Source organism: Natrix helvetica (assembly GCF_964273705.1).
Source record: "Natrix helvetica genome assembly, chromosome: 2".
NCBI lineage: Eukaryota > Metazoa > Chordata > Lepidosauria > Squamata > Natricidae > Natrix > Natrix helvetica.
Genome location: NC_138552.1, coordinates 107628483 through 107655655, shown reverse-complemented (window position 1 = coordinate 107655655; position 27173 = coordinate 107628483). Strand labels below are relative to the sequence as shown.

Here is a 27173-nt window from a genome sequence, read left to right as displayed (position 1 = left end):
AGACACCTGTCCACAACCTCAAACAGTCACACTCCAAACTCCACTATGGTGAAGACTAAAGAGCTGTCAAAGGACACCAGAAACAAAATTGTAGACCTGCACCAGGCTGGGAAGACTGAATCTGCAATAGGCAAGCAGCTTGGTGTGAACAAATCAACTGTGGGACCAATAATTAGAAAATGGAAGACATACAAGACCACTGATAATCTCCCTCGATCTGGGGCTCCACGCAAGATCTCACCCCATGGGGTCAAAATGATCATAAGAACTGTGAGCAAAAATCCCAGGACCACACGGGGGGACCTAGTGAATGACCTGCAGAGAGCTGGGACCAACGTAACAAAGGCTATCATCAGTAACACATTACACCGCCAGGGACTCAGATCCTGCAGTGCCAGACGTGTCCCCTTGTTTAAGCCAGTACATGTCCAGGTCTGTCTGAAGGTTGCTATACAGCATTTGGATGATCCAGAAGAGGATTGGGAGAATGTCATATGGTCAGATGAAACCAAAATAGAACTTTTTAGTAGAAACACAACTCGTCGTGTTTGGAGGAGAGAGAATGCTGAGTTGCATCCAAAGAACACCATGCCTACTGTGAAGCATGGGGGTGGCAACATCATACTTTGGGGCTGTTTCTCTGCAAAGGGACCAGGACGACTGATCCGTGTACAGGACAGAAGGAATGGGGCCATGTATCGTGAGATTTTGAGTGCAAACCTCCTTCCACCAGCAAGGGCATTAAAGATGAAACGTGACTGAGTCTTTCAACATTACAATGATCCTAAACATACCACCCGGGCAACGAAGGAGTGGATTCGTAAGAAGCATTTCAAGATCCTGGAGTGGCCTAGCCAGTCTCCAGATCTCAACCCCATAGAAAATCTTTGGAGGGAGTTGAAAGTCCGTGTTGCCCAGCGACAGCCCCAAAAAATCACTGCTTTAGAGGAGATCTGCATGGAGGAATGGGCCAACATACCAGCAACAGTGTGTGCCAACCTTGTGAAGACTTACAGGAAATGGTTGACCTCTGTCATTGCCAACAAAGGATATATAACAAAGTATTAAGATGAATTTTTGATATTGACCAAATACTTATTTTCCACCATAATTTGCAAATAAATTCTTTCCAAATCAGCCAATGTGATTGTATGGATTTGTTTTCTCATTTTGTCTCTCATAGTTGAGGTCTACCTATGATGCCAATTACAGGCCTCTCTCATCTTTTTAAGTGGGAGAACTTGCACAATTGGTGGCTGACTAAATACTTTTTTGCCCCACTGTACATCTTGTCAGAGATCTAAAGTTTGTACAACCTATCAATTTTCAATTTTAACATTGTTTAAATCAGTAAAAAGAGTGAATTTTCGTTTTTGCTTAATCATCAGCTCTTAGGACCATGTTACTATGGTTCTTCCCCCACCCGCCCCAATTTGGAACATGAAGTCCTAATGATCTCTCTCTCTCTCTCTCTCTCCCTTTCCCTCTCCCTCCTAATTAATGACAGTTCAGGAGCTAGTTCAGAAAAACTAACAATTTCCCCATAAATGCATGAATGGTTAAGCAAGTGATAGCAGAATATTAATACATTCTGCAAATAATTGGTTCTCAAGCCATTGCAGTTTGCATACTAAAAGAACAGGCTTATTATGGTCATTTTTGTCATTTCAACTCTCCTTTTGGTCATTAGCAACTGCAAACATGAACTCAGAAGCTGTTCAATGATAACACCTTGCAATAAAAATGGTGTCTTATTCTTGTGTTTTTTGAATCATGCTTGATTTTACAGAAGCCTCCTAGAGCCTCTGGAGTATCCATATTTCAGCATTCACATCCCTCCAAGCTACTAAACTAAGAAATGTGTCCTGCCATTTTTCCAATTTTTCCCTCTCATTTGACATTCCTTCAGTTAAGGAAGCATTGTACCTGTTTTCCCAGATACTCCACTTTATCAAGAACTCACCTGTGGCAGATATAGCAGGACCTGTCTTTGTGTGTAGGACAGCCTGTGCCTCCTCCAATTCCATATACATATTGGTTACTTTTAGATGAATTTTCTGCAAAGTAAATCCCAGCTCCAAACATCCCTCCAATGTATGCATGCCTTTCATCAAATCCTTTGTGAATAATAGCATTAATAAAAGGAGATCCTAAAACAAACAAAAAATACATATATATGTACTATAGGAATTGTAACTTCATCTTAACATCAAATTAGCAAAATAATCAATCCATGTTCAATCACAAAAAACAGAGTTCCCCAACCAGCGGGGGGGAGGAGTGGAAAAGGGGATTGTTCCTTGCGATCGGCTGGCAAGTATGTGCAAGTGCACAGCTCCATTTGCGCGAACGACGTGCGCATGAGCCCACCACTCGTACAAATGGAGGGTGCACACGCTCACCCACTGCTTGCATAAATGGAGCTGTGCACTTGCACATACTTGCCGGCCATTCGCACGGAACCATTCCCTCTTCCACCCGTGTCCTAGAGGTTGGGGACCCCTGATATAAACCAAGAACAATCTGACAGAATTTTCTGAAGATTCAATGGATTCTCAAGAAAAGGATTTCCATATATCTAAGGAAAATGTCATACTTCCCACTCTTAATCTTTTCCAATAAACAGAAAAACCTAACTTAATGTAAGGGTTGAGATAACATCAGTACTTAGTGACATGTGTTAATATTAAGTATACCGGAGAAGTTATTGGGCTGGGTTTCTCAGAAAAGAGAGAATCTTTGTTTAATTCCTTCCAAAAAGTAAAGAGAGCAGCCATGACTTCTGTGTCCCCCACCCCTCAAAGAGGAAGCAATTGCAGCACCAGTTAACATCTATGAACGTATTCATTTTTTATTGCTAAGCAACATAATGCTTAAAGGTTCTCTGAATGAGTGCTAGATTCCATCCTATCTATGGATTGCCTGGCATGCCTCTCTTGTTCTTTTCTTGGCCTGCATCTCTATCACATTTCATGTGATTGGATTAAAAAAAAAACACCTGACAAAACAGTGGTCGGGAAAGAATTGCCTCCAAATGGAACACTGCTTTCATAGCAGGACTTTTCATTCATGAACTCCTTCCCATTTCTTTGGGGAGCTGGAAAATACTCTAGACTCTAGAGCAGGGGTGTCCAAACCTTTTGCAAGGAGGGCCAGATTTGGTGATGTGAAAATGTGTGGGGCCGATCATTCAGCCTGACATTCTTTGAACCCTTAACATTAAATGCGAATTAACTACCGTATTTTTCTGAGTATAAGACGCACCAAGATTTTGAAGAGGCAAATTAAAAAAAAAGTTTTTGCACTCTCCCAAAAATGGCCCACTTTTCACGAAAATGGGCCTTTTTTTTAAAGGGCATGAATAGCCTTTAAGAGGCTTCTAGAGTGCTCCTGGGGGCTAGGTGGGGCAAAGTTGAGCAAAAAATGGCCCGTTTTTTGCTCATTTATGCCCTCCACAGTCCCCAGGATCACTCTGAAAACCTCCTAAAGGCTATGCACAGCCATTTTGGTGAAGGAGGCAGAGTTTTGGGAGGCAAAAAATGCTGTATTCAGTATATAAGGTGCAGCCAGATTTTTAGCCTCTTTTTTGAGGAGAAAAAGATGCAACTTTATACTTTGAAAAATACGGTATTTTACGAAAGACTAAACAAATAACTCCAGTGGGGAGAAGAGGCTGCGGGCCGCTTGAAATTTGAAAAAGGGCCACATTTGGCCCCCGGGCCGCACTTTGGACATGCCTGCTCTAGAGCCTTACAGGAGGTGGAGTAGCACATCTGTACTGATAAGGGATGAAAAATCAGCCTGAGGTTCATTTTGACGACTTGCAGCTGTCCAGAATCCAGAATCAAATCAAACAGCAGAATAGTAAATAAAGTACAAATTAATTACTGTACATTTAACCAATTTTGTTATACTGCAATGACACATTCTTAGAGGATCACCTTTCGTACCATGAAACAACATGCGTTCATTGTGATGGTTATGGTTTTCTTCCGAGACTTCTTTCTGACGATGACAAAATCTCTCCCTTAGCTTTTTATTCACCACCTTTTGAATCTATGGGAGAATGAAAAACAAAACAAAACATTAAGACCATGCAAAAGCCTGAGTCAGTATGACTCTATAAGCTGCATCATTTTAAAAATAGTTTCTGTGGTTGTAAAAAACTTAGTAATGACCAAAATAATTAAAGGCTAATTTAATTTGCTGCTTCTTTTTTCACAGCTTTGTCTTCTGTTAGTAAGGCTCAGAAATATATCTTACAAACCTAAGTTAATACATCTCAGGAAACCTCAAGTAGCTCAATTTTTCTCTGAACTATGAAATGGATATGATTTAACTACTTAAGATTCATACTTACCACAGAACTTCATATCACTCCAATTCTTTTTATCTTTTTAAAACTGTATTTTATGCACTATTTCTTTACTGTATTCTAATTAAATGTAATATATATTGCTTATCCTTCCCTATAAAGTTCAAATTAGCAGATTATTAACTACATGAATAGGATTGGGATAGACAGAAGAGAATAAACAGAAAATAATATATGCAGCTCAGGGTTGAATGGTGGAGTCCTTGGTGCTCTCTGAGTTTGATTGTCTGCTTGCAGATGTTTCATTACCATCTTCAGTGCTAGAAGAGAGAGCAAGCCCCACTCCCTTCTAGCACTGAAGGTATTATTTAACCTGGTAACAAAATGTCTGCAAGTGAATAACAAACTCAAGAGCACTACGAACTCTACAATTTAGATAAAATTAAGTTGCTCACTTACTCATTAGGAGTAAAATATATTTGCTGTTGAGTAAAACTGCACATAATTTTTGCCATCTCAAAAGAATAGAGCAGGATTTTTCGTAAGTAGGGGAATGGAACATTACTGTAGCTGCCTCTTTGAAAACTAACAGAATCGAATGCAAAATGCACTCCTATTCTATCTCTATGGAACCACAAGAAATAAATAAAATAAAAATGAGGGAGAACCTGAACTAGAAATTTGATAGCCTTGCAGATATGTAAAGAAATCCCCATACACATATCCTTTTTTAATTCCGATCAGTTAAAGACAATATAAAAGGTAATAAAAATTATATATTACATGTGTACATAATGTACATATGTATATTATATTTACTGTATAAATTAGTAATTTAAGTCTTAATATTTTAAAGCCACCAGGGAGCTGAAATGTGCAGCCTTCCAAGCGGTGGTAGATTTTAGTATAAACAAAGTTGCTGTCCTCCAAGAGTGAACTTAGCTTGGTCCTTTGCAAGGGCTGGTGCAGTTGTTTCAAAAGCTGCCTCCAGCCTCTTTAATTGGCTGCCCGGCTTCACAGAAGTATGATCTGTGCATGCACATGCAGTCATGTAAGAACAGCCTTTGCGGCAGCTGTATGAACATGCAAAGGGTGAAGTTGCTTTGGTGCTTCAAAGAGACTTGCTTTGCTTGCACTAAGGCACTTGTATTTTTTTATATACGTAATTTTTATTAAAGATTTTCTTTACAAAGCTAAAAGATAGACACGAAAAAATATAAAAGAAAGAAAAAAGATAAAGAAAAAGGTATTGAAAACAACCGAGAGCAAAGAAAAAGAGAAAGGATAAAGAATAAAGTGATTTCTAATTTTATTTACAGCAGTAATATACTTTGACATCGTTTCCCCTCTTCAAAATTACATAACGTAGTTTCCTTTCTCCCCATACAGCCCATTTACATTGGTAAATCCACAAGACACCAGTTGATTTTTATTCATTTTCAGCAAAAAAGGCCATTACTAATGTACTTTGTTAAGCATCTCTTTCAAATGCTTTGCCCACCCTAGATGATAGTCAAAAGAACTTCAAAATCAAGAAACTGAACACAGTACCATCGCTACTTCCTTCTGCTGGGATCAACTGATTTGATGTTTCCATCAATAATTTTTGAGCTAGGCATATAAAGCCTTTGAAACTTACCCTAATGACATTATATCTGTTGAAGATTCCCCCAGCATTACCACCATCTCTATGTTCTCTGATGGTGCTCTGCATCTGTTAAACAATCAAATGGTAGAGTCAGTAAATGTAAAATCTTCTTTAGTTGGATAAGTCTAGGTGCATGCTACCAATATTCAATTCAGTTTACTGAGGTCATGGACAAGTATAGATGGGCTGCCAATAAATTAACTAGTGGAGAGGAAAAGTGGGAGGGGGTAGAGAGAACAGTCTTCACTTGGTGGTGGTCTGGAAAAACAAAGGCATCCTGTTTGTCTTGCTTTCTCTTTCCTGCTGCGTATCTGGAACCAAGTCAGTCAAGAGAGATAAGAGTGATTAATGCTGCTAGGCAACAGTGCATAGCCCAACCTCTCTAGGGTATTCCTCAAATGCTCACAACCCCTTGGGATCTAACAGCAGGCTGTTGTGGGAGGTGCCTTAGGCTATTTCATCCCTGCAAATCCTTCCCATATGCTCCTTTCTATTTCACCTTGCCAAAACTATTCATGGTTGCAATGTTAATTTTTATCAAACTATATATATTTTTTGCAAGAGGCTGCTTTGCAAGCTCCAATTCAGCACACCTCTGTATAAATCCATGTATGTTTCTTGATTACAATAAGAAACTATTTCTGTTACATTTCTTCACCTCCACACTTAGCTTATGTCCTAGTATTCCTTGAAAGTCTCCCATCCAAGGACCAGCCAGCCTGGGCTGACTTTGCTTAGCTTACAAGTACAGAGGACATCAGCTGGGTGCTGCCACCTTCTGACTCATAAAGAAAGAGACTCTTCCAAACTTTGGGTTGTATGAGATTAGCCATGCAATTTTGGCTTCTCTCAGCAATAGCAAGTCTTCATCCCTGACTTATTTCTACACCTGGTCAACTGGCAAGACTCTATCTGTACATAATATATTATCAGCATAGAAAGATTTTGGGGAAAAAAGCAAATCACACAAGATAAAATCCTTCTAAACAGAACTATCACTGGGTAGGTGGGTTTGGGATGTTAAGGAAAAATGTTTAAACTTTTCCCTCTCTGCTACTTCTGAAATTTCCAGTTTTCCCATCTGTTTTCAGTAGACATGTAATGATATCTATTGTATTGAATCCTGAATGCAAACTATCCTTAATAGGGGTTTCTTTTTAAGTACAGGAAGTAGAAAGAGACATGTAAGATCTCTTCAGACTGAGGGACAGTAATACTTCCATAAAATTCTAAACTTTTCATGCTGCAAAGCCTTTTTAGGCAGAGGAACTGAAATAAATCATGATGCTGCATTCGTTCTAGCAATATGCAAATAATACATATAAGCAAAAATATATTCCTATGTGAAAAGATAATGTTCTTCTAGCATGAAAATGACTCAAAGATGTGACTAACTTCCACCCTTAGATTTCCATTCTTTGTATATCTTGGATTGTGCTACCAATAGGAGAGAATACCTGCAAGCTCAGTAGTCAACTGGTGAGTCCTTGGTGCTCTTTTGACCTTGGCTGTTTGCCTGCAGACATTTAGTTACCCAACTAGATCCCCAATGCTAGAAGGGAGTGGGTTTTATAGGAGTGTTCCAGGCTGGCAGTAGCTGGTGGGGTAGAGAAAAGTTCCCAATCCCCATGTCATCTGTCCTCTTGATTTTTGTTTTTTATTTAATCTTTCTAATTTTAAGTGTTTTGTACTACTCCCCCCCACTTTTAAAAAAATTATCCTATAAGCCACCCAGAGTTGCTGTAACACCAAGAAGGTGTTACAAATCTAAATCTAGTAAATAAATAAAGTACCTTGCCCTGTCAATGTTGGTGAGCTGTGTTGCTTTCTCCTTGGTAGTTCCTTGGTTATGCTGCTGTTTCCTGATTGACTGTTTGTCTAGTGTTAATCCCTGCTTATCAGGGTGTTGATTGCTGGTAAAATGTTCTGCTTTTGTTTCCTTTTTATCTTTTTTTGTCTCTACTGAATGGTATGTAAATGTGGTTTACCTCTATGTGCCTTTTAATGGCTGATTTCTCTGAATGTCAAGCATCCAGGAATTCCTTAGCATTTTTTGGATTTAGATGCTCACAGTTTCCCATCTCTGAATCAAGCTTAAGTCTATACATGTTTTATGAAATTAAGGAGTTTTCATGTCTCCTGCAAGGTAGATTGCATATGTACAAATTCCACTATGTTATCTAGAATTACTTGACTACCTGAATGCTGCATAGTACATAAATATTTGTAAACAAAGAAACAATTTTGTTATATTCAAAGCTTTTTTAAACTTTATTTTTTTACCTCCTCTTCTACAGATTGGTATTCTTTATCATCAGGAGCAAGATCTATAAGAATTGTCCCTTGGCTGACACAGTGAAAAGTCAGATAAGGATTGGTGCCTGAAAAGGAAAATATGTTAAAACTTGTATGCACATACATTCACCAAGAAGAACCAACTATAAAAGTAGGACTGATAGAATATTGTCCACAGCCATCATTTAAAAATTGCTGGATTTTAAAAAGTAAGTTAAATTAGTAATTTTCTAAGGTTTGCAATCTCTCTGTCCATAGATTAGACAGGAGCTAAGATTTTGGAGTACTCAGAAAATGTACTCTCTCATTATAATTGATTATAAGTCTCAAAAAGAAAGAAAGAAAAAGAACAGGATGGCAATCCCTTAAACTTGAAAGACTAAATCAATGTCCCTGAATCTGGACAGTGAGAAGAGCTACATTACATCGGAGAAGCTGATCACATGTGGAACCATCACACAACTGGGAATATTAAATATGGGACAGCATAAAATGGACAATGATTCTGAGTATGCAAAAAAAAGAGTTCTCATTTCATTTTATTTATCAAATATTTTTATTTTGTTTTTGTTCTCCTTTACTGCTTTCCCCAAACTAAGACCTCTCCTGAAAGATTTCTGTAATTTATGAAAGGAGACTTTACTTCTTAGCTGAATCTCAAATTGATTTTTAGTAGATTAACAACACTTACCCTGTTGCCCACCTAGAAGCCTCTCTACACCTTTTATTAACTTATGACGATGCCCATAGGCATTGATGCCAATTTCTTTCAGCTCCTCATGGCCCATGTCTGCTAGTACATCCAAGGTAATCTGAACAGCACAGACAGAAGGAAAGAGTAGCATTTTTCATTAGTTACCTTGAACCTAGGAAAGACAGCATCAATATATTTTAAGTAGGGATGGGGAATGTAATCTAGGAAGATTAAGGGCCCAGCTGGCTGGTCAGATAAATTGTACTGGGAGAGGCTGAAGACAGGAGAAGAATAACTGGTAGCAAGCACCAAGCATTTCTCTCACTCTTCAACTTCCAGTGCAATTTGAGTTTCATGTCCCCAGCATAGAGAATAATTACAGAGAGCAGAAATGGGGACATAATTATTTATGTTTACTTTGGGTTTAAAAAAATGTAATTTGAACTCTCCTTGCTGAAACATGGATGGAAAAATGCTAGGTAATTAACAAAAGCACCAAGATGTATTCCTTTTTGTTTTTAAGACTTAGGCAAATTATTTGCACATTAATTGAAATGAAAGAAACAAAGTAGACCGCAATACAAGATGTTGATATCTGATTTTTTTTTAAAGAAGGCAATAGGGCTGAAAAAGAAATAAACAGATAGAACTGCTTTGCTCATCTTAAGTAAAACTGAATTTAATCAAATAGCTGATTGCAGATAACATCTCAGTAGCTCATTTTAACTTTGTCTCTACAAAAGCAGGTTCATCCCATGTTATGATCTGTTTTATTTGAAGGTCAATTTACTATAAAGTACACTATATTGCCAAAGGTATTCGCTCACCCATCCACATAATCAGACTCAGTTGTGAGCCAATACTTTTGGCAATATAGTTTGGTTGATTTAGAAACAAAAAAAAACCCAAATACCTCTCACAGAAAACTTAAGGTATGAGTTTCTTTGATGCTAGCCATTATATCTTTCCATTTCATGCACATTATTGAACTGAAATAGAGGAATAAATGCAACACTAGCTTAGGACCATTTTTACCTGTTCTGTTTCAAATATATCCCGGAGATGCTCCAGACCCAAGCTTTTCAAGAACTGGCTGATATTCATGTCAAGACCAACAACTACAATAAAAATATCCTTCATGTTAGTCATCAATACAAACTACCCACCAAGCTTCCATTTCAATCCTTAGTCCTTTAACTGTAATATTTTCAATCTGAAATACTTCCTCTTACTGCATCTTCTACAAGAAAACAAATCTTTACTAGAAAAAATATATAAAAAATAAACAAGAGACATGTATGGCATTTTTATGGGAGATAGTGTGAATTTTCATTATTAATAAAATCTCTTTTGGTGAGCATTAAGGGTTACATGTGGCAGATAAAGCTACCATCTGCACATTCCATTTTCTTTGCTCTATCCACCTACTCCTTCTCGAATGTTATATAACTTAATGAGTAACTTACCAATGCTGGTTGATAGCATAACAAACACCAAAAGATATTTTCTCCCTCCAAACATCCATCATCCTACAGTTTTTACAATTTTGACTACAGTTTTATATATGTCTTATATCAATCAAGCTTATACAAAGATGAAATATCTCTATATGTTCACTAATTTAAAGTCCCAAATTTAAAATGACAAAGTCCAGAAAAATAGTTGTTCCAAAGGAAAAATCTGTTTTATCAATTTCTTCAAGTATTAAGGGTTTTTTTCCCCCAACAAAGCTTTAGAAATCATGATCTAAATAAGGAACTTAAGACTTATTTCCTCAAAAACATGATTTCCCATTATGCAAATTCTTCCTGTGTTAGATTTTGTTTTACAAAGCCTTAGACGTCGTGATCTAAACAGATTTATTTCCTCAAAAAATTAGGATTAAAGATGATTTCCCATCTTTATGCATATTTAGGGCTGCGACTGTAACGATTTCTGATAATCAGGAAGAGTACCTTCTCCTTCTTTCCTCTCTGTTCCTGTTGCTCCATCTCCAGCATTAGATGGGCCCGCCACTGCAATTTCAGCCAGAGGTCCTGCAAGGTTATCTATACTGCTGGCAGCAGACAAACAAGATGGAGTGGATGCTGGTGAAACGATAGAGGCACTAACAACAGTGGCCTGAGGTTTAAAGCATGTTGGCAAGGCTTCAGGAGGCATTGCATCAATAAGCAGGGCTCTGATATCATCCGCCTGGAAATAAAATGGCATTTTAAAAAATAAAACCCAAACCAATCACTTTTAAAGGAATAGCTTAAATAAGGTAACTATCTCTATACTCAAAAGCAAACATTCAAAGAATATCTGAATATTTGCAAATATTCAAGTCATCAATCTTTGGAACGATTTCTGTTTTTGGAAGTAGTAACATAGAGTTTGAGGGATGTTTACTTTCCACAACACTTTGAATTATTATAAAATAGTTTACCCTCAGACTTTTTTATGTACTCATAAAATTTTTAGGTGTTCACAAATGCGAAGCATTTAAAAAAAACACTTTGTTTCGGAAGTTACAGATAAAGTTCAAGCAATAAAAAATGAAAGGGATAAAACAATTTATTAAATAGTAATTGCAACCACATTGCACACTATAAGTTGTCTGAATGAAGCAATGGATTCAAAAATCAGGCATTCAATCTGCACAAACCAAAAGTATTTTCATATCCTGCCTTACCAAACATCCAATATATATTGAACCAATGTGGTATAATAAATTGTGTGGTGTTCTGTACTGCTCACTGGATGATAATAGAGCATGTTAGGGTGTAACCAACAAGTTGGGTAGACAATATATTGCACAAGGCATGATATGTATCTTTAAGAGAGGAGCTCTGCTAATTAGTAGATTACAGCATTTAAATTGCAGCTGATGTTGTTGCTCTCTCTCTCTCTCTCTCTTGATGTATGATAACTGCTGTCTAACTGTTACTACTGTTGCTACTACTTACTGTGTGTAAGTTATTTGCTACTTGTATCCAAGTTATCTTGGTAGTATTGGACTGTTTTTCTGTGTATGACTTTTTGGCTGTGTTTATGGATTTTGCTATATTCTTCAAAAAGTAAAGTTTATTTTGTTACTTTACTATCCATTATTCAGTGTGGTTGCTTTATCTATCGCACGCTGCATATACTTTACAGGGTTGCTCTGTTATAACCTCGACCTGGGGTTCATTGCTAGTGCTTAATCGCACCACTTTAGCTCCTCAAAATGTTTAAAGAAACAGATTCAGATCAAACCCATTTCCGTACCTTTACTGAGATATTTCACTATATAAATGTGGTCAATGAAGGAAATAAATGACTATTGCTGTAGTCAGCTGATCTAAATACTGAAATAAGAGTCATTAATTTTCAAAGCCAACTTACTGTGGCAAGATCCAAAGGGGTTTGGCCTTCTTGGTTCTTCATTGTTGGATCTGCTCCATGAGCTAGAAGTAGAGCGCAGAGTTGCGTCCTTCCTTTTTGTGCTGCTTCATGCAATGGCGTGAATGCCCATTTATCTGTAGCATTTACACAGGTATTATACTTAATCAATAGAGCTGCTATATCCACATGCTGAAGAAAAAATGGGGAAAAAGAGGAAAAATTCCCAATTTAAAAGGAGAAAAGCAAACATTGTTAAATGATTTGCTATACACTTAAAGCGATGACAGCTGGATGTATGCAGCATTGTAAACATAATAATTGATATAATTAGATAGTTCTATACAAAGAGATCTATGAGCAACAAGCACACTAGTTAGCCAATATGTAAAATATACAGCTTTCAGTTCTTCAACGATCTAAACTTCCTTAATATGGGAGTTGCATTTTATCATTTTTATTTTTCTATGCAAAAACTGAAAAAGGTAACATCAATTACAACTAAAACAGAAAATAGAAGAGTGAAGTTTTGATCCACACATCATTTAATCTAGTCTTAGTTTTCACCTTCATAATAGATAAAATATTTACCAAGAAATAACATGATATTCATAATACTATTTAAAACAATTATGTGTTTATTTTTTTTACCAAGTAGCAAGACAGAACTTATACTGTGGGGTCCTTGGTGCTCTCTGAACTTGCAGAATTGTTTTCTTGCAGAAGCTTCATTATCCAATGAAGTAAAATCATCAGTGCTAGAAGGGAATGGAGTTTGCTCTGTGTTTATATACAACTGGTCTGTCCTGTAACCTAGATGGGTAACGAAATGTGTGCAAGAAAACAACCAAGCGCAGAGAACACCAAAGACTTCAATTCAACCCCAAGTTACAAATATTCTCATCAATTGGTACAAATCTTACAATTCCCCTTGTACATATTTCAGCAACATTTTGTAGACTGAAATAAAATCAATTTTACGCTGTTATTCCCTTTTGGTTGCTCTGGTTTCTTCTACTTGTTTTATTCTTGTTTGTGTAATGCAAGCTGGATGTCTTGACTACATTGAGATTATTAATTAATGTTTACCCCGTAGGATGCCGCATTATGTAGTGGAATTAATCCTCCCTTGTCTTGAGCGTTAACATCAGCACCGTGTTCTAAAAGATACTCAGCAACTTCCAAATTATTATAGCCGGCTATGTGTAAAAAGAAACACAGCATGAATGACAACTCAGCAATGAAGGATTCATAGACCAAATACAGTAAGAAATTGTAAAAAAAAAACCATGCAATTTAAAAAGTTTTTAAAATCTGTTCCAAGGAGGATTGCCTATGAATAAATTAACCCAATTGCTCACTTACCAGCAAGATGTAATGGGGTAGAGTTTCGGCCCTGGGTATCCCGGCAATTGATGTTTTCCGGAGAGCATAATTTCTGAACTCGTGCCAGGCAGCCCTTTTTAGCAGCATCCAGCAGGGCAGCGTCACCTCGCAGCAGGTCCTGGATATCAGTATCTCCCTCTTTCACCAAATCCAGAGGGGTGTTGCCATCTCTGTTCTTTTTGGTTGGATCTGCTCCATGCTGCAAACAACATGTCTACTGCTTTACAGCTGAAAACTTTATCCTCCATGCCCCCAAGCGTAGTACCCATGCCATTTATGTTTTAGGGTTATATAGGACTATCAAGGTGCTTTAAAAACAGTATAAGCAAACAAGACACTTGTTTTAAGAACGTATTTTCCCAATTTAAAAGGTATAAACAAATACTGTGCTATAACTAATATCTAACTTGAAGCAGTTTTCATTTCACACTCTTCTGATTCATTCTCCAAAGGGCAGTAATATGCTGAGAATCGGATCTTTATTTGAAAATGTGCCCCACAATGCATTATCTCTGCAGGCAATTACAGGTAGTCCTCAACTTAAAATCTTTCGATGACCGTTCAAAATTACAATGACACTGACAAGTGACTTACAACCATGCTTACCACCGTCACAGCATCCCCACAGTCAGGATCAAAATTCAGGGGCTTGGCAGCAGGCATTTATTTACAATGGCTGCAGTGTTGCAGAGTCGCATGATCGCCATCTGCCGCCTTCCCAACCAGCTTCTGATTGACAGCCAACGGGGGAAGCCAGGTTCGCTTAAGAACTGCATGGTTCACTTAACAATTTAATCATTAAATTATTATTTAGTATTATTTTTACAATATTAATATTATTATTTAACTCTGATTTGTTTAACCATGGCAAAAAGGTAATAAAGCTGGGGATGACTCACTTAACAACCGCCTTGCTTAGCAGCAGAAATTCTGGTCTCAACTGTCGTAAGTGGAGGACTACCTGTAATTTCTACAGAGCAGAAGAGCTTTAGTCCAATTAATGCAGAGTTACATGACGACTCTAGAATTTAAGAATGTTCAAATTACTCCAAACTACTCAGCACGTCTTTGAAGAGCTAGGCATAAACATGTGTGTGTGTGTGTGTGTGTGTGTGTGTGTGTGTGTGTGTGTGTGTTGCAGAAGGGTATTTTAGGGCAAGGAAAACAAAGGCATGATTTCTTTACTTTGATCCCAATCAAAGGCTATTTCTTTGTTTGCCTTTGGTGGCCACAGGAACTATTTAGTCTACTACTCCAAAGCAGGCCGCAAGACTGAGATGTAAAGCCCAAGGAAGAGAAGGTTTATAGTCTCCAGCCCTCAACTCTCCAGCCTCAGCATCACCACATGAGCAATTCTTTTTAAAGCCTTTCCTAGGATTGCCGCTAGGTGGCCGTTTGGTTGTTGACCTAAGTGGCATTCCTCCTCTGAGAAACGCTTTTGAGTAAGGATGTTCAAGGATTTCCAAATAAATATATTGCATGAATATATTTGGTTCTTTTAGAGCCAGGGGATTTAAAGTATAAAATGAAGCTATGTGTATGTGTTCCCGAATATTTATTTTTGGTTGATACTCTAATATCACAGAAGTACTTCCTGATGTCATGACATCAAGTTCTGGTAACTCATATGATGGGAACATTTAACTTTTTTGCATGGTTCTGTATAAGCAGTTGAAAAATATATTTTTAAAAAGGTTTTAAGGAAAATATTTAAAAGTTCTAAGTGTAAATGAAATTACATACAAAATATATTTTTGGCTGTATTTGAATAAATGTGTTTAAAAAATAACAGACCACATTTAATTATCAGGCCCAGAATTCATCAAATTTAACATCCTATCTTAAGAATAATTCTCACTACTGCTTTCTCTAAAAAGGTTTTTTTTTTGGCAAATCAAAAAATCCTTCTTAGCCTTTATGACAACCATCAATGCTCTTGTCTTTTGATCTCTAGTCTAAAGAATCATGTGGCAGAAATCTCTTCTAAAACCACCTTTTGAAACATTGAAATGCTACATTAAATTGTTAGTGGGATAGAGAAACTGACAATAAATCTGGTTGTGTTCATGACAACAGTATTATTGACAGTCTGAGAAATCAGAGCATTTAGAAAAAAAGCAATTTTATGGATTTCTGGAGAAGCAATGGCAGACTGAAGCCGATTTTGCTTCCCTGTCTCTCCAACCTGAAAAATTTACTGGCAGCATTGTATCCTAATTGTTACTAATAGTTTTGCAGCAGATTACAAACCAGCATTGATATGCAGATAATTGAGTATACTGTTCAGCACACACGCAAACAATTCCTTTGCAGAAATATTTCAATTTGTAGCTATACTGCAATCTAAACTTAGAGAACAATGCCTTCCTTAAAAAGCAATATAACTGTTTATTATTATCCTAAGAAGAGTTCTTTTTTGAAGAAAATTATACAGAATTGCTGCGTATGTTATTATGCGTCATAGTCTGAAGTAAACAAAGACTCTTTGAAAAAACAACAACCCCAATTTAAAAGTACATACTTTGAGGAGGAGTTTGCAGATTTCATATTTTCCCTTTGCTGCTGCTTCATGTAGCGGTGTAAACTTCCATAAATCAGCAACGTTGACAGAGGCCCCATGTCGCACTAATAACTCTGCAACTTCGTAGTGTCCATATGAACAAGCGTTATGTAGAGGTACTAATCCACTGATAAGTTTAAAAAAAATTAAGAGTATTTATCAAGATCTAAAAGCAAAAAAATATACTTATCCTTCAAAATAGCTGCCCTCTTGCTTTTCTACTTTACTCAAGTTATTTTAATTGAGGTTATAAACTGTCTACATCCAGGAGCTCACTTTACAGGGAAGACGAATCAACTTTCATAACTGTGAGAAATGTGGCAATAATCTAATGATACCACTGCAAGGATAAAGTTGAAATGAATAAGATGGAGGGACAGCAATCTCAGTTTCTGCACACATTAATATTGAGCAAGATTAAAAAGATGTGATTTTAATATATATTTTTTTCTTTTTTTACTATAAAAAAACACAATAGATGAAGAAGTCTTAAACTGCAACTAAAAGCTCTAGGAAGGAAAGACAGGAAGGACAGTATATCTGCCAGTTGTCACCTTAATGGGAACAGCATCAATTTGTGCCAGGAAGATATATATGTAGGTCTTATAAAATATTTAAAAAGTATCTAGGGATAGTCCAGGATAAAAGGAAAATTGCACTACAGCACAGATGGTAAATTTTATTATTTATGTTTTATTCCACCTTTATAAATTTTATAAATAATTCAAAGTGATGAAGACACCTAATACTTCTTCCTATTTTCCTCACAACAATCATCCAATGAGCTGGGCTGAGCGAGTATGATTGGTCCAAAATCACCAGCCTAACTTTCATACCTAAAGTGGGACTAGAATTCACAATCTCCTGGTTTCTAGTCTGTTGCTTTAACTAGGCTAGAATCGGCTCTCATAGATACTGGCTGTATCAGATTAGATATCTTGATCTTCTGCTTGAATCTGACCAAGGTTTTAATGAGCAGATATTGTTGGAACTAGTATACCAAATTGTAATTGATTTGTCTCTGTAGGGAAGAAATAATGAATTTAACAAGGTGAGCTGGAGCAAGGAGGTTTTCCAAAGATGAGAAAGAGTGCATTCTACCCATACATAAAACAGTAAATTGCATGGTCTCAATTACCCTTTATCCTTTGCATGTACATCTGCTCCATGATGAAGCAAGTATTCAACTACTGAAACTCGATTATAACCTGCAGCAAAGTGCAAGGGGGTTGAATGACGTCCCTCCAGATCTCTACAATTCACATTCTGAGGACTGCAAAGTTGCTGTGTAAAAATGAGAAAGGAAGACATCCATAGTAGAATTCACCACAGACATTTCAAATAGTCTTCCACACCTCAAGACATTATAGCAAGAATAAGAAAAATCACCAGAAAATATAAAAAAATAATTACAGTAAGTGTCTGGATGCAAGTTATCTTACAATAAAATAACTAAGATTCTATATAGTATTTTCCAGAAATTAAAAAAAAAAATCCAATGTGAACCTAATATAGCACTTTTGAATTTGATACAAAGTAGTGCAAAGAAGTGGAAATCCACCAGTATGTCATGTTTTATTTTTACTATGAAAAATTAATAATTTGGAGTTTTATAGGAAACTATTTAAAATCTGTAGTTCCATTAATGAGCTAACAGGAGGGTTAAAAACAATGAATGGACATAAAAAAACATGGCTATCTAAACAAATAATATAAAATCTATCTAAACAAATAATATCACAAATCGAATACAAAACTATAATAAAACTGATTTCTGGCATATTTAATCTTCTGGAATATTTTAAGTGCTGCAGCACAGAATCTGGCAACGTTGTATGTTGTAAGAGGATTGGTATTTGATAGCAGCAGGGAAGTGTAGAATTGTCCTGAATAGTAAAATAACGCTAGCTAATATTGTCAGAAAAATATCCAAATATGGAAGCAGAATATCTCATAAATATATGGGGTAGTATTACAGAAAACTCTTTCTATACAGCTATGGGTTTTATTAAAAATAATAACGTGTAATATAATTCTATATTTTATTACATTAAAAAGAACTGCTGCTAAATTTAATTTGCTAAAAATAAATGTTTCATGGTTCTATTTCAGCTTCATTTAAATAGCATTTATTCAAGAGTAGGATATTTTTTCAGTTAGGAAAGTTTTAAACCCAGTATTACTTTTCACAATATTAACTACTACATATATATTTAATGTCAAAGACTGCTTTAGCACAAAATAGTATTCTTTCCTCTAAGCTTGATTTTTCTGTTTTCATTAAGTATGGTTTATCATTTTATCCCAAAGTGATGGTGCACTGTGGTTAATTTAATTATTTCTGCTTAAAACAACCTAACTTAAAGTAACAGTTAAGCACAATTAAGACTACTCTGGGTATAAGGCAGGAATGCAATACTAATTAGTGTTAATGGAGAAAAACAAATAAAAATTTCTAACAACCTAAAAATTGTATGACAGAAGCATGTAAGCCCAATGACCACTATAGACTATCATTGTAAAAAAAAAATCTTCATTTCATTTAAAATGGCCATATATTTATCTTAAATTTCTTATAATCCAACATACCTTTACGGTTTCTAAATCTCCAGCTTTAGATGCTTCCAACAGTCTATAATCTATATCAGAAGTATGTACTGGAGTATTTTCTATTTAAAGATGAAAAAAACAACCAGTAAGCAGCGTGGCTTTATAGGACATACTAGGTTAGAAACTATTAGTAACGCTCAGGATAGCAGCATATTCTTTCTAGCATTGTGGTTATAACTGAGCTACACATATGAACCTTCACAGTTCAAATCTCATCCCATGCATAAATTCATGGACTTAGCATCACACCCAATATTGTAGATCAAAGTAAGTAACATTAAAGGACTTAATAGTGCTAACTTATTAATAGTAAAAACATTTAATTCTCTCTCTCTCTCTCGCTCTATGCATCAACCTTGTCATTCAGCAATTTAAGAAATGAAGGGCATCACATTTGAAAAAAAAGAAGGAAATTGAATTAAATTTATTTACAACTTCATTGTACTACCTGTAGGAAAATGTGTAAATTGGAGGTTTTACACATTGCACTTCCCAATTTTTTATTCATTAGCACCTCTTTGCACTCTTGTAATCAACACTCTACCAAATACTTCCCAGACAAACATAATCTAATCTCCTGTAGCTTTGCATTCACACTTTTTCTTTTTTTTTAGTGAAACAAAAATCACATTCTTCTAATTGTCAGACACAGACACATTCTCCACACATGCATAGTAATATCCCACAGCCTCTTTATAAAACAAGCTCATTCATATTTTAATATTTCTCCGGTTATAATTAATGTACATAATTACAACCTTACCAATTTTCAATGTTCTCACAGCAATTATGACTTTGTAATAAAAAAATTTCTTGGACACCAACATTTTCTGCACTTGTTCAGTTTTAACTCTTTGAAATAGCACAATTATACTTTCAAAACTCTAAAACATTCCTCCTGTCATGTTATTTATCTAATTTACATAAACACCGATTTCATCCAAGGTGACTGTAGTCTATGTAAAACAAATAGGTAAAACCACATATAAAAAACAAATACAAATAATTTTAAAAAGTAAATATAAAATGCACTGATTCATAAATCCTAGACAAAGAGAGATAAGCATAAGCAGCTCAGCATCTAAGCATGTCTGTAGTTCCTTAGGATCCACAGGTTGGTAACATAACCAGGTGTTGAAGACCTTCTGGTATGTCAAAAGGGATGGAGCTAATCTAATTTCAGGAGAAAGAATGTTCCATAAGGCAGGTGTCACATCACAAAAATTACATCTCCTGGGATGCATCAAATGCAGTTTCATAGTTGATGGTACCTAACAGCATGCCTCTCTGTCAGATCTAATGAGGCAGGCTGATATAACCAGAGAGAGGCAGTCCCTTAGATATCCCAGTCCCATGCCATAAAGGGTGGTAAAGGTTAAAATGAGCACCTTGAATTGAACCCAGAAGAAAACTGGTATTTTATTTTATTTAGAGAATTTATATGGCTGCCCACCCACTTTCAGTGCCTCTAGGCAGCTTCCCAAAAAGTAGAAACCCAATATACGAAAAGTAAAACCAATAACCCCCTGGAGACAACAAGCAAACAAATTCCTTCACTTGTTTCATCCCAATAAAACTGAATCACTTTTACTTTGAATTACTTTTACTGGTTCCAACAGAAAGGAACATACGTAACCCAAAGTTAAACTGTGGTGCTGAGAAAGGTTGTTTGCTTGCAGATGTTTCACTATCTGATTAGGTAACATCTTCAGTGCTAGTGAGTGTGGCTTTTGCTCCCTGTTTATATAAAGTAGTTAGGTCTGTCATTGTTGGCAGAGATGTGGTTTTCTCCTTGGTAGTTCCTTAATTATAGTATTGTTTACTGCTTGATTGTTTGTCTGGTGTTAATCCCTGTTGGTTTCTGGAGAAGATGCATTTTGGTTTTTTTGTTTCCTGTTTATTGTTCATTATTTGTTAGCTGTTTATTGTCCCTTTTGAATGGTCTGTAAATGTGGTTTACCTGTATATGTCTTTTGATGGCTAATTTGTCTGAACGTCAAACATCCAGGAATTCCCTAGCATTTTAGATTTAATTTGATCTAGTATGCTTACGGTTTCCCAGGTAAAACTATGGTTGAATCTGACCATGTGTTGTGAGATTAAGGATTTTCACTGTATCTTCTGACTGCTACTTGATGTTCATGGATGCGTTCTGCTAGTCCTCCACCCAGAAGTCCTATATAGTATGTTGTAGATGACTCCCTTTTTCTCCTTTTTGGGCCACCAGGTCTGTTTTGGAGAGCTCTGATTGGTTAGTTTCTGTACTACGGTGATGCTGTGTGTTTGCAATAGTCTGTTGGTTGTTTCTGAGATTTTTTGATATCTAATAATTTTATCTTTTTCATAGCTTATGTTAGTTGTGCTGTAGTGGGCTGAATGGTCAGGCACTTTTTTGATAAAGTTGTGTGAATATACATTTTGTTGAAAGATGTAATAAAGCTGGTCTTTTTCCTTTTTCTTAGGAATTCCTTTTCCTTAAGGTAGATAAAACACTGCAATAATAACCACAACCGGACATCCAAATATAATGAACAAGATCTCTAATCCCAAATAAAAAACATGATTAAATGCATCACTACATGCTTAACATTTGGTCTAGAACAGAGGTCCCCAACCTTTGCTGCTTGGCAGCCCGGCTAGGTGGGTGGAGGGGAACCCGGCTGCATGAGTGAAGGGCTGGTGTGCACACATGCATAGCTCAACTCGTGTGAGCGATGGCCCACCACTTGCACAACCCAGTTGCAGGTAGCGCATAGCCTGGTAGTGGGCGGCCGTCCAGGGGTTGGGGACCCCTGGTCTGGAAAAAATTCTTAGCTCACTCTCTGTAATAATCTTAACAATAGAACAGTTCATTTGATTGTCTATTTTTTTGTATTCCTCTATCATATAATCAGAACCATGCATTTAAAAAGGACAATAGCTGGAAATGGCAAGCTGTAGGAAACAGACACACATTCTATATCCAGATGTTTATTGTTATTTTGTTATTTAATAATAAAAGATGAGAGACATTAGCAGTTTTACGAAAAAGAGAAATTAAGACCTACTAGGTTTATGTGGCAGAAAATAACAAGCAGCAGGAAACAGTTATGCACATTTTTTGTCCAGATTTTTAATGTTATTTTGTTGTTTTATAAAAGTTGAGGGACATAAGCAGATTTACGAAAAGAGAAATTAAGGCCCACCGATTGACTCATATTTTTATTTTAAAGTTAATTTTTCGCACTTTTAAATTGCTAATAATTTTGCAGAAAGGCAGAGCAAGGTAATTAAAATGAATTTCAAAAAAATAAAATTAGAACCAGACTTTCTTCTGAAAAGCAAAATTATTCTTCTGTTATCAAGCAACAAAAACACCTTACCATTCAGTATTTGCTGCACTGCTTCATTGCCCATTTGTGCTGCTGTGAAACCTTGTAAGGAGATGATGGAGGGGTCGGAACCATAATTCAACAGGAGGCGACATGTCTGCAAGTGACCGGCCAAAGCAGCCCTGTGCAAAGGAGTCTGTCCAAGGGTGTCCAGTGCATTCATCTAAGGGGGGAAAATGAATAATACGTACATTTATACCAGGGGTGTCCAAACTTGGCAATTTTAAGACTTGTGGACTTCAACTCCCAGAATTCCCCAGCCAGCAGAACTTCAACTTTAAGACTTGTGGACTTCAACTTTAAGACTTGTGGACTTCAACTCCCAGAATTCCCCAGCCAACACCCCTGATTTATACATATGTGTTAATTTGTAGTATTTAGATAACATTTTCTACTGCAAGTTTATTTATTATTTTTATTTCACTTCACAAGCTACGTGTGACAGACAGAAACCAACTTAAATGAGATTATTATACAAGACACTCATTTAGTTGCCCTCAAGCTGCCGTAACTCATTTAAGATTGGAATGATTGTGCATTTGTAAATGATTGTGCTGCTGCTACCTATACTACATTGATAGTGTTTCTTTCATGCACAATAAGCGACATATTGGGATTGCTAGTAATGGAATAATGATACTACTAAAAACTATTTATAGTTAAACAAAAAGGCAACCACAACATCACGTGTTCACAAAAGAAAAATCCCTCCCTCTTTAGACCTTAATCTAAAGACTAACCTTATTGAGAAAAAAACCCCAAGAACAGTTTTTTTTCAGATGGCTAGATATGTGTCTTATACATGCAGAAAGCCCAATCAGCCAGGGAATTACATCTGCTGGGGTCCAGGAAAAGAGCCTTCTCTGAAGTCGCTCCTGCCCTTTGGAACATCCCCACCCTCCACCTGGAATCAGGAACATCCCCACCCTCCACCTGGAATCAGGTCAGCTCCCTCTCTCCTGCCACTTGGCCTGGTGCGCTAATGGTGAAGCAGAATGCTGGAGGTGGTTAGTAACAGATTGTCCCCTCACACCCAAACGCATCCTCCTTCCTCATCTTTTAGTTATAGTTGATAATTTGTATGTTATAGTGTTTTATTTTGACTATATACCTGTTTTTTATATTGTTTTATTCTTTTTAATATTGGTAGCTGCCCAGAGTTACCTTGTGGTTAGATGGGCAACATACAAATTTAATAATTAAAAAAAAGTATGGTAGCAGTCAGATATACTATAGAATAGCAATGTAACAGAGCAGTGCATTGAGAGCAGCTGTTTTTTACTTCATTCGATATTGAATGACAGTCTTCTCATAGATCAAGGTATTCACAATGGTTTCGTCCAGCGTCAGAGCTGAAAGGCATTCATTTTTTTTTTGCCTGTCAGCCTTTTTGATTGCTCAAAATCAGGTACTCATGAAATATATCAGGTATGTGTACAGAACACAAGACTTACAAACACAAACTGTTGATACTTATTATCCATCACTCCATTTAATTTAACAGAATTAGAAAACAGGAAACCAGATTTCTAATTAAAACTTCTTAAGTATATTGCTTTTTATCTGTTTGCTATTTTTCTAAACAAAAAGATGTTAATATAATAGGAAAATGACAGTCAAAATATAGGCAAGCTATAAGATACAAAAATATAGCATAAAACTATGAACATAATAAAATATATAACTTAAACACAGAGTACTCCAGTTATATATTACAGGATGTCATAAAATAACCCGGGGGAAAAAAATCTTCGCATTTAAAATTAGTTTTCTTACAATACAAATATTGTATTTTCCTACCACTGAATTCATTTTTCATAAATAAAAAAATCACATATTTCTAATGAAAACTGAAATGTTCCAAGCACTGCATTAGGCCTCCATATATTAAAGGGACCTTACTCTAAGTGTATTCCATTAAAGGTTTTTTGGTCTTTGGTACATAGCAAAAATCAAGAGTTTTTTTTTAAAAAAATCATGATGTGATGTTCTGTTTTTTTTTTTTTAATGGGAAATTATTTGCCTGTCAGGAATGTAACACAAATCATTAACTTTATGTCTAAACAGGAGATAATGTATTATTAAGGCAGATATCTTGTTTTCAACTGGAATCCAAGCATATTTAAATTAGAGCTATGTGCCTTTAAAATAGGAAGTTGGGCAATAATTTTCTTGCTAAAGGCAATAGACGCTATCATTCTCTCCATTGTTTGTTGTTCTGATTTTGTTTTTCCTAAATTTCCATTTAGCGGGGGGAAAAAACAAGAAACAAACAATTGTTTTCTATCATCCTATACCCAAATAAAGAAAGCAAAAACAATTTCTGCTTTTTCTTGTTAGCAATAAAGAATATTCTTGCTATATATTTAAATGTTCAAAACATGAGTTCTCAATTACAATATTACTGGTAATAGTTGAACACTGTCCAACTGCTATGAAATGGACAGTGGGAAATAAAAATATTTTATGATAGCACAAAACTATTTTGTGCCTCTTGCTGGATATATCCCAATCAAAGCTATTTGTCTACATAAACTTGAATTAACTTTTTAAAAAGACACTTCTGTTCATATATACATTAATTCTACATTTTGCCTATTTCAAAATTAGTTCAGCACTTAAGATGATATTAAATTAAAACTCCAACTAACAGAAGCAAAACAGATTGAGGGATAACATGGTCACATTCATTTGTCTAAAATGAAAATGTCTGTAATGCCCCATTGGTTTTCTTATGATAACATATACAATTTAAAACAGTCTTCTCCAATCTGGTGCCTGTAAGATGTGTTTAACTTTTATGTCCCAAAATTCTTGGCCAATCTGTATGTTATTCAGCAGCAATGCAACAGTCAGTATGCAGAATAGCAATCTGTTCTGCTAACATCTGTATCATTTTAATAGTGGAAACAACAGTTTCCAAATTATTTGTTTTCTATACATAAGGATATAAAGAGAAATTCTCAAGTATTTTCTCCTCAGATAAATGACAAGAAGTTGTGCTGGAAGCTTCTTTTAGATACTGAAGACAAGATATTAGAAAATGACTGACAGTTATCTAAGGAGGAAGGTAAAAAGAGCAATGCACAACTCTCCCCATATATTGCAGCCTCCCAACAGAAATTTAACGTGACCTTATTAAAGCTAAGCAAACAAAAATGGCAAAATACCTCAAATCTTACATCACAATTTCAAGTTCCTATCAGTGTAAAAAGAATGAAACCAGACTTCCTAATATGTAAAAGCACTATTCCATGTTTAGGGATTCCTGGGGGGCGATATTGGCATTCGGTTATCTAAATCTCTGCTAAGATGAAAAATGTGTGTGTTCTCACTAGGGCTCAAGGTGTAAAGTAATTTCTCCTTTCCACTCTAATATTTATACATCAATAAGTTCCATCTTTCCCCATTTGTATGACGTTAGCTTTGCTTACTGCTTCCCATAGCCACTAATAAGCAAGCATGCAGGCAATGCAGTGTCTGGATGCAAAAAGATTGTCTGCATGTGGACTATTTCCTTTACAGGTAGTCCTTGACTTATGACCATAATAGAGTTCAGAATTATGGTCATAGGTTGAGGCATCATATGACTGGACCGCACTGTCATTTTGGCATTAAGCAAAGTTCTAATTTGCCTGGCTTTTTAAACCATATGATATCCTTCCAATTTTAAAAAATATTGTTGTATTTTAATTACTAGATGTTATGACCATTTGAATTTGTTCACTATTTCACTTAGCACAAAGTGAATCAATTTTGTGATCTTTTATATTAATGAGACTATAAATACAAATTCACTATCATCAGTTAAATATTCAGTGGCTAGACACAGTATTCAATCAGCAAGAAGCTCACTTGGGAAATGCATTATAATTAACAACCTGAATGAACAATTACAGAACCATTTTGCCATTTAAATAAGTGGAAAGAATCTTTCCTAAAATGCTTCCCCACAGAAAAATAGAAAAAGGAAACAGCTGCTTAGAAATTCAGTACACTTGCAAATGTCTATATCAAAGTATTTTATGGTCCTATAAAACCTGCTAAAAACAATGTCTACAACAGAAAGCTGGAGAATAGCACTTGTATAATACATGCCTAAATTGTAGTGCACCTGTCTTACAAACAGTTAAAGCATTGTTGAAGTTAAAACTCTAATAAGCTATAATATTGGATAGACAAATTCACTTATTTTATAGGCAAACTGCAAACATTCTGGACACTGTTGAATTGCGCATTCTCTTCCTTCATTTACAATCAAAGATAACAGTTTTACTTTATCATAATCTCATGCCTAGTAAGCTGTATCTAAGAATTGTAATCTTAGCTAAGCACATTACTTTTAATATAGAACTAGGAATTATCACAAGACCTTTGAGTTATCTAATATCTTATTGGTTAGATATCATCACTAAATCCTGATGCATCTCACTCAAGCTTTATATATAATCTCAAATAATAATCTGAACATACTGGAAGTATGGCTTGTGAGTAAGTCAGCTTTCCAGAAAAGGTTGAAGAAATTTAAGAGCACATAAAATAGGTGATGCTGTGAAATGTTTTTCCCCATGATTACTATAAATGCAATTATAGCATCCATATATCTAACAACAACTTAAACCCTCAAATGAAATTCAATTAGAAAGAATTGTTAGCAAGTCTATACTTGGTTCAAAATTAATGAATGGAATAATATTTAATTCCTCTGAAGGATACATCAATAAATATGATAAACTGAACCATTTATCTAAAAATCTACTCATTAACTGAATAAAAATATTCTTTTCTAATATGTTGTCCCAAGTACCTAACAGAATAAATAAGCATTTATTGACTAATAGGGCTGGGCAAGTCTTAAAATTTAAAGGTGCTTCACTATACATAGGCATATAAGTGCACTAGCTGCTGCATATTTTCCAAGTTATGAATAA

General features: G+C 35.8%; 1 protein-coding gene across 1 annotated transcript in view; it reads right to left on the bottom strand.

Annotated features, from left to right (window-relative positions):
- The window catches only part of TNKS (tankyrase), a 100330-nt gene that overhangs the window by 5691 nt on the left and 67466 nt on the right, over nt 1-27173 (bottom strand). Inside the window, exons 12-25 of the mRNA XM_081942957.1 lie at nt 22234-22405; nt 18851-18930; nt 17400-17545; nt 16223-16388; nt 13681-13900; nt 13405-13514; nt 12319-12507; nt 10908-11145; nt 9988-10070; nt 8950-9070; nt 8247-8344; nt 5955-6029; nt 3951-4056; nt 1964-2150 (exon numbers count right to left, since the gene is read on the bottom strand). Coding sequence (XP_081799083.1) covers nt 1964-2150; nt 3951-4056; nt 5955-6029; nt 8247-8344; nt 8950-9070; nt 9988-10070; nt 10908-11145; nt 12319-12507; nt 13405-13514; nt 13681-13900; nt 16223-16388; nt 17400-17545; nt 18851-18930; nt 22234-22405 — 1991 coding nt within the window. The remainder of the gene's footprint in view (nt 1-1963; nt 2151-3950; nt 4057-5954; nt 6030-8246; nt 8345-8949; nt 9071-9987; nt 10071-10907; nt 11146-12318; nt 12508-13404; nt 13515-13680; nt 13901-16222; nt 16389-17399; nt 17546-18850; nt 18931-22233; nt 22406-27173) is intronic.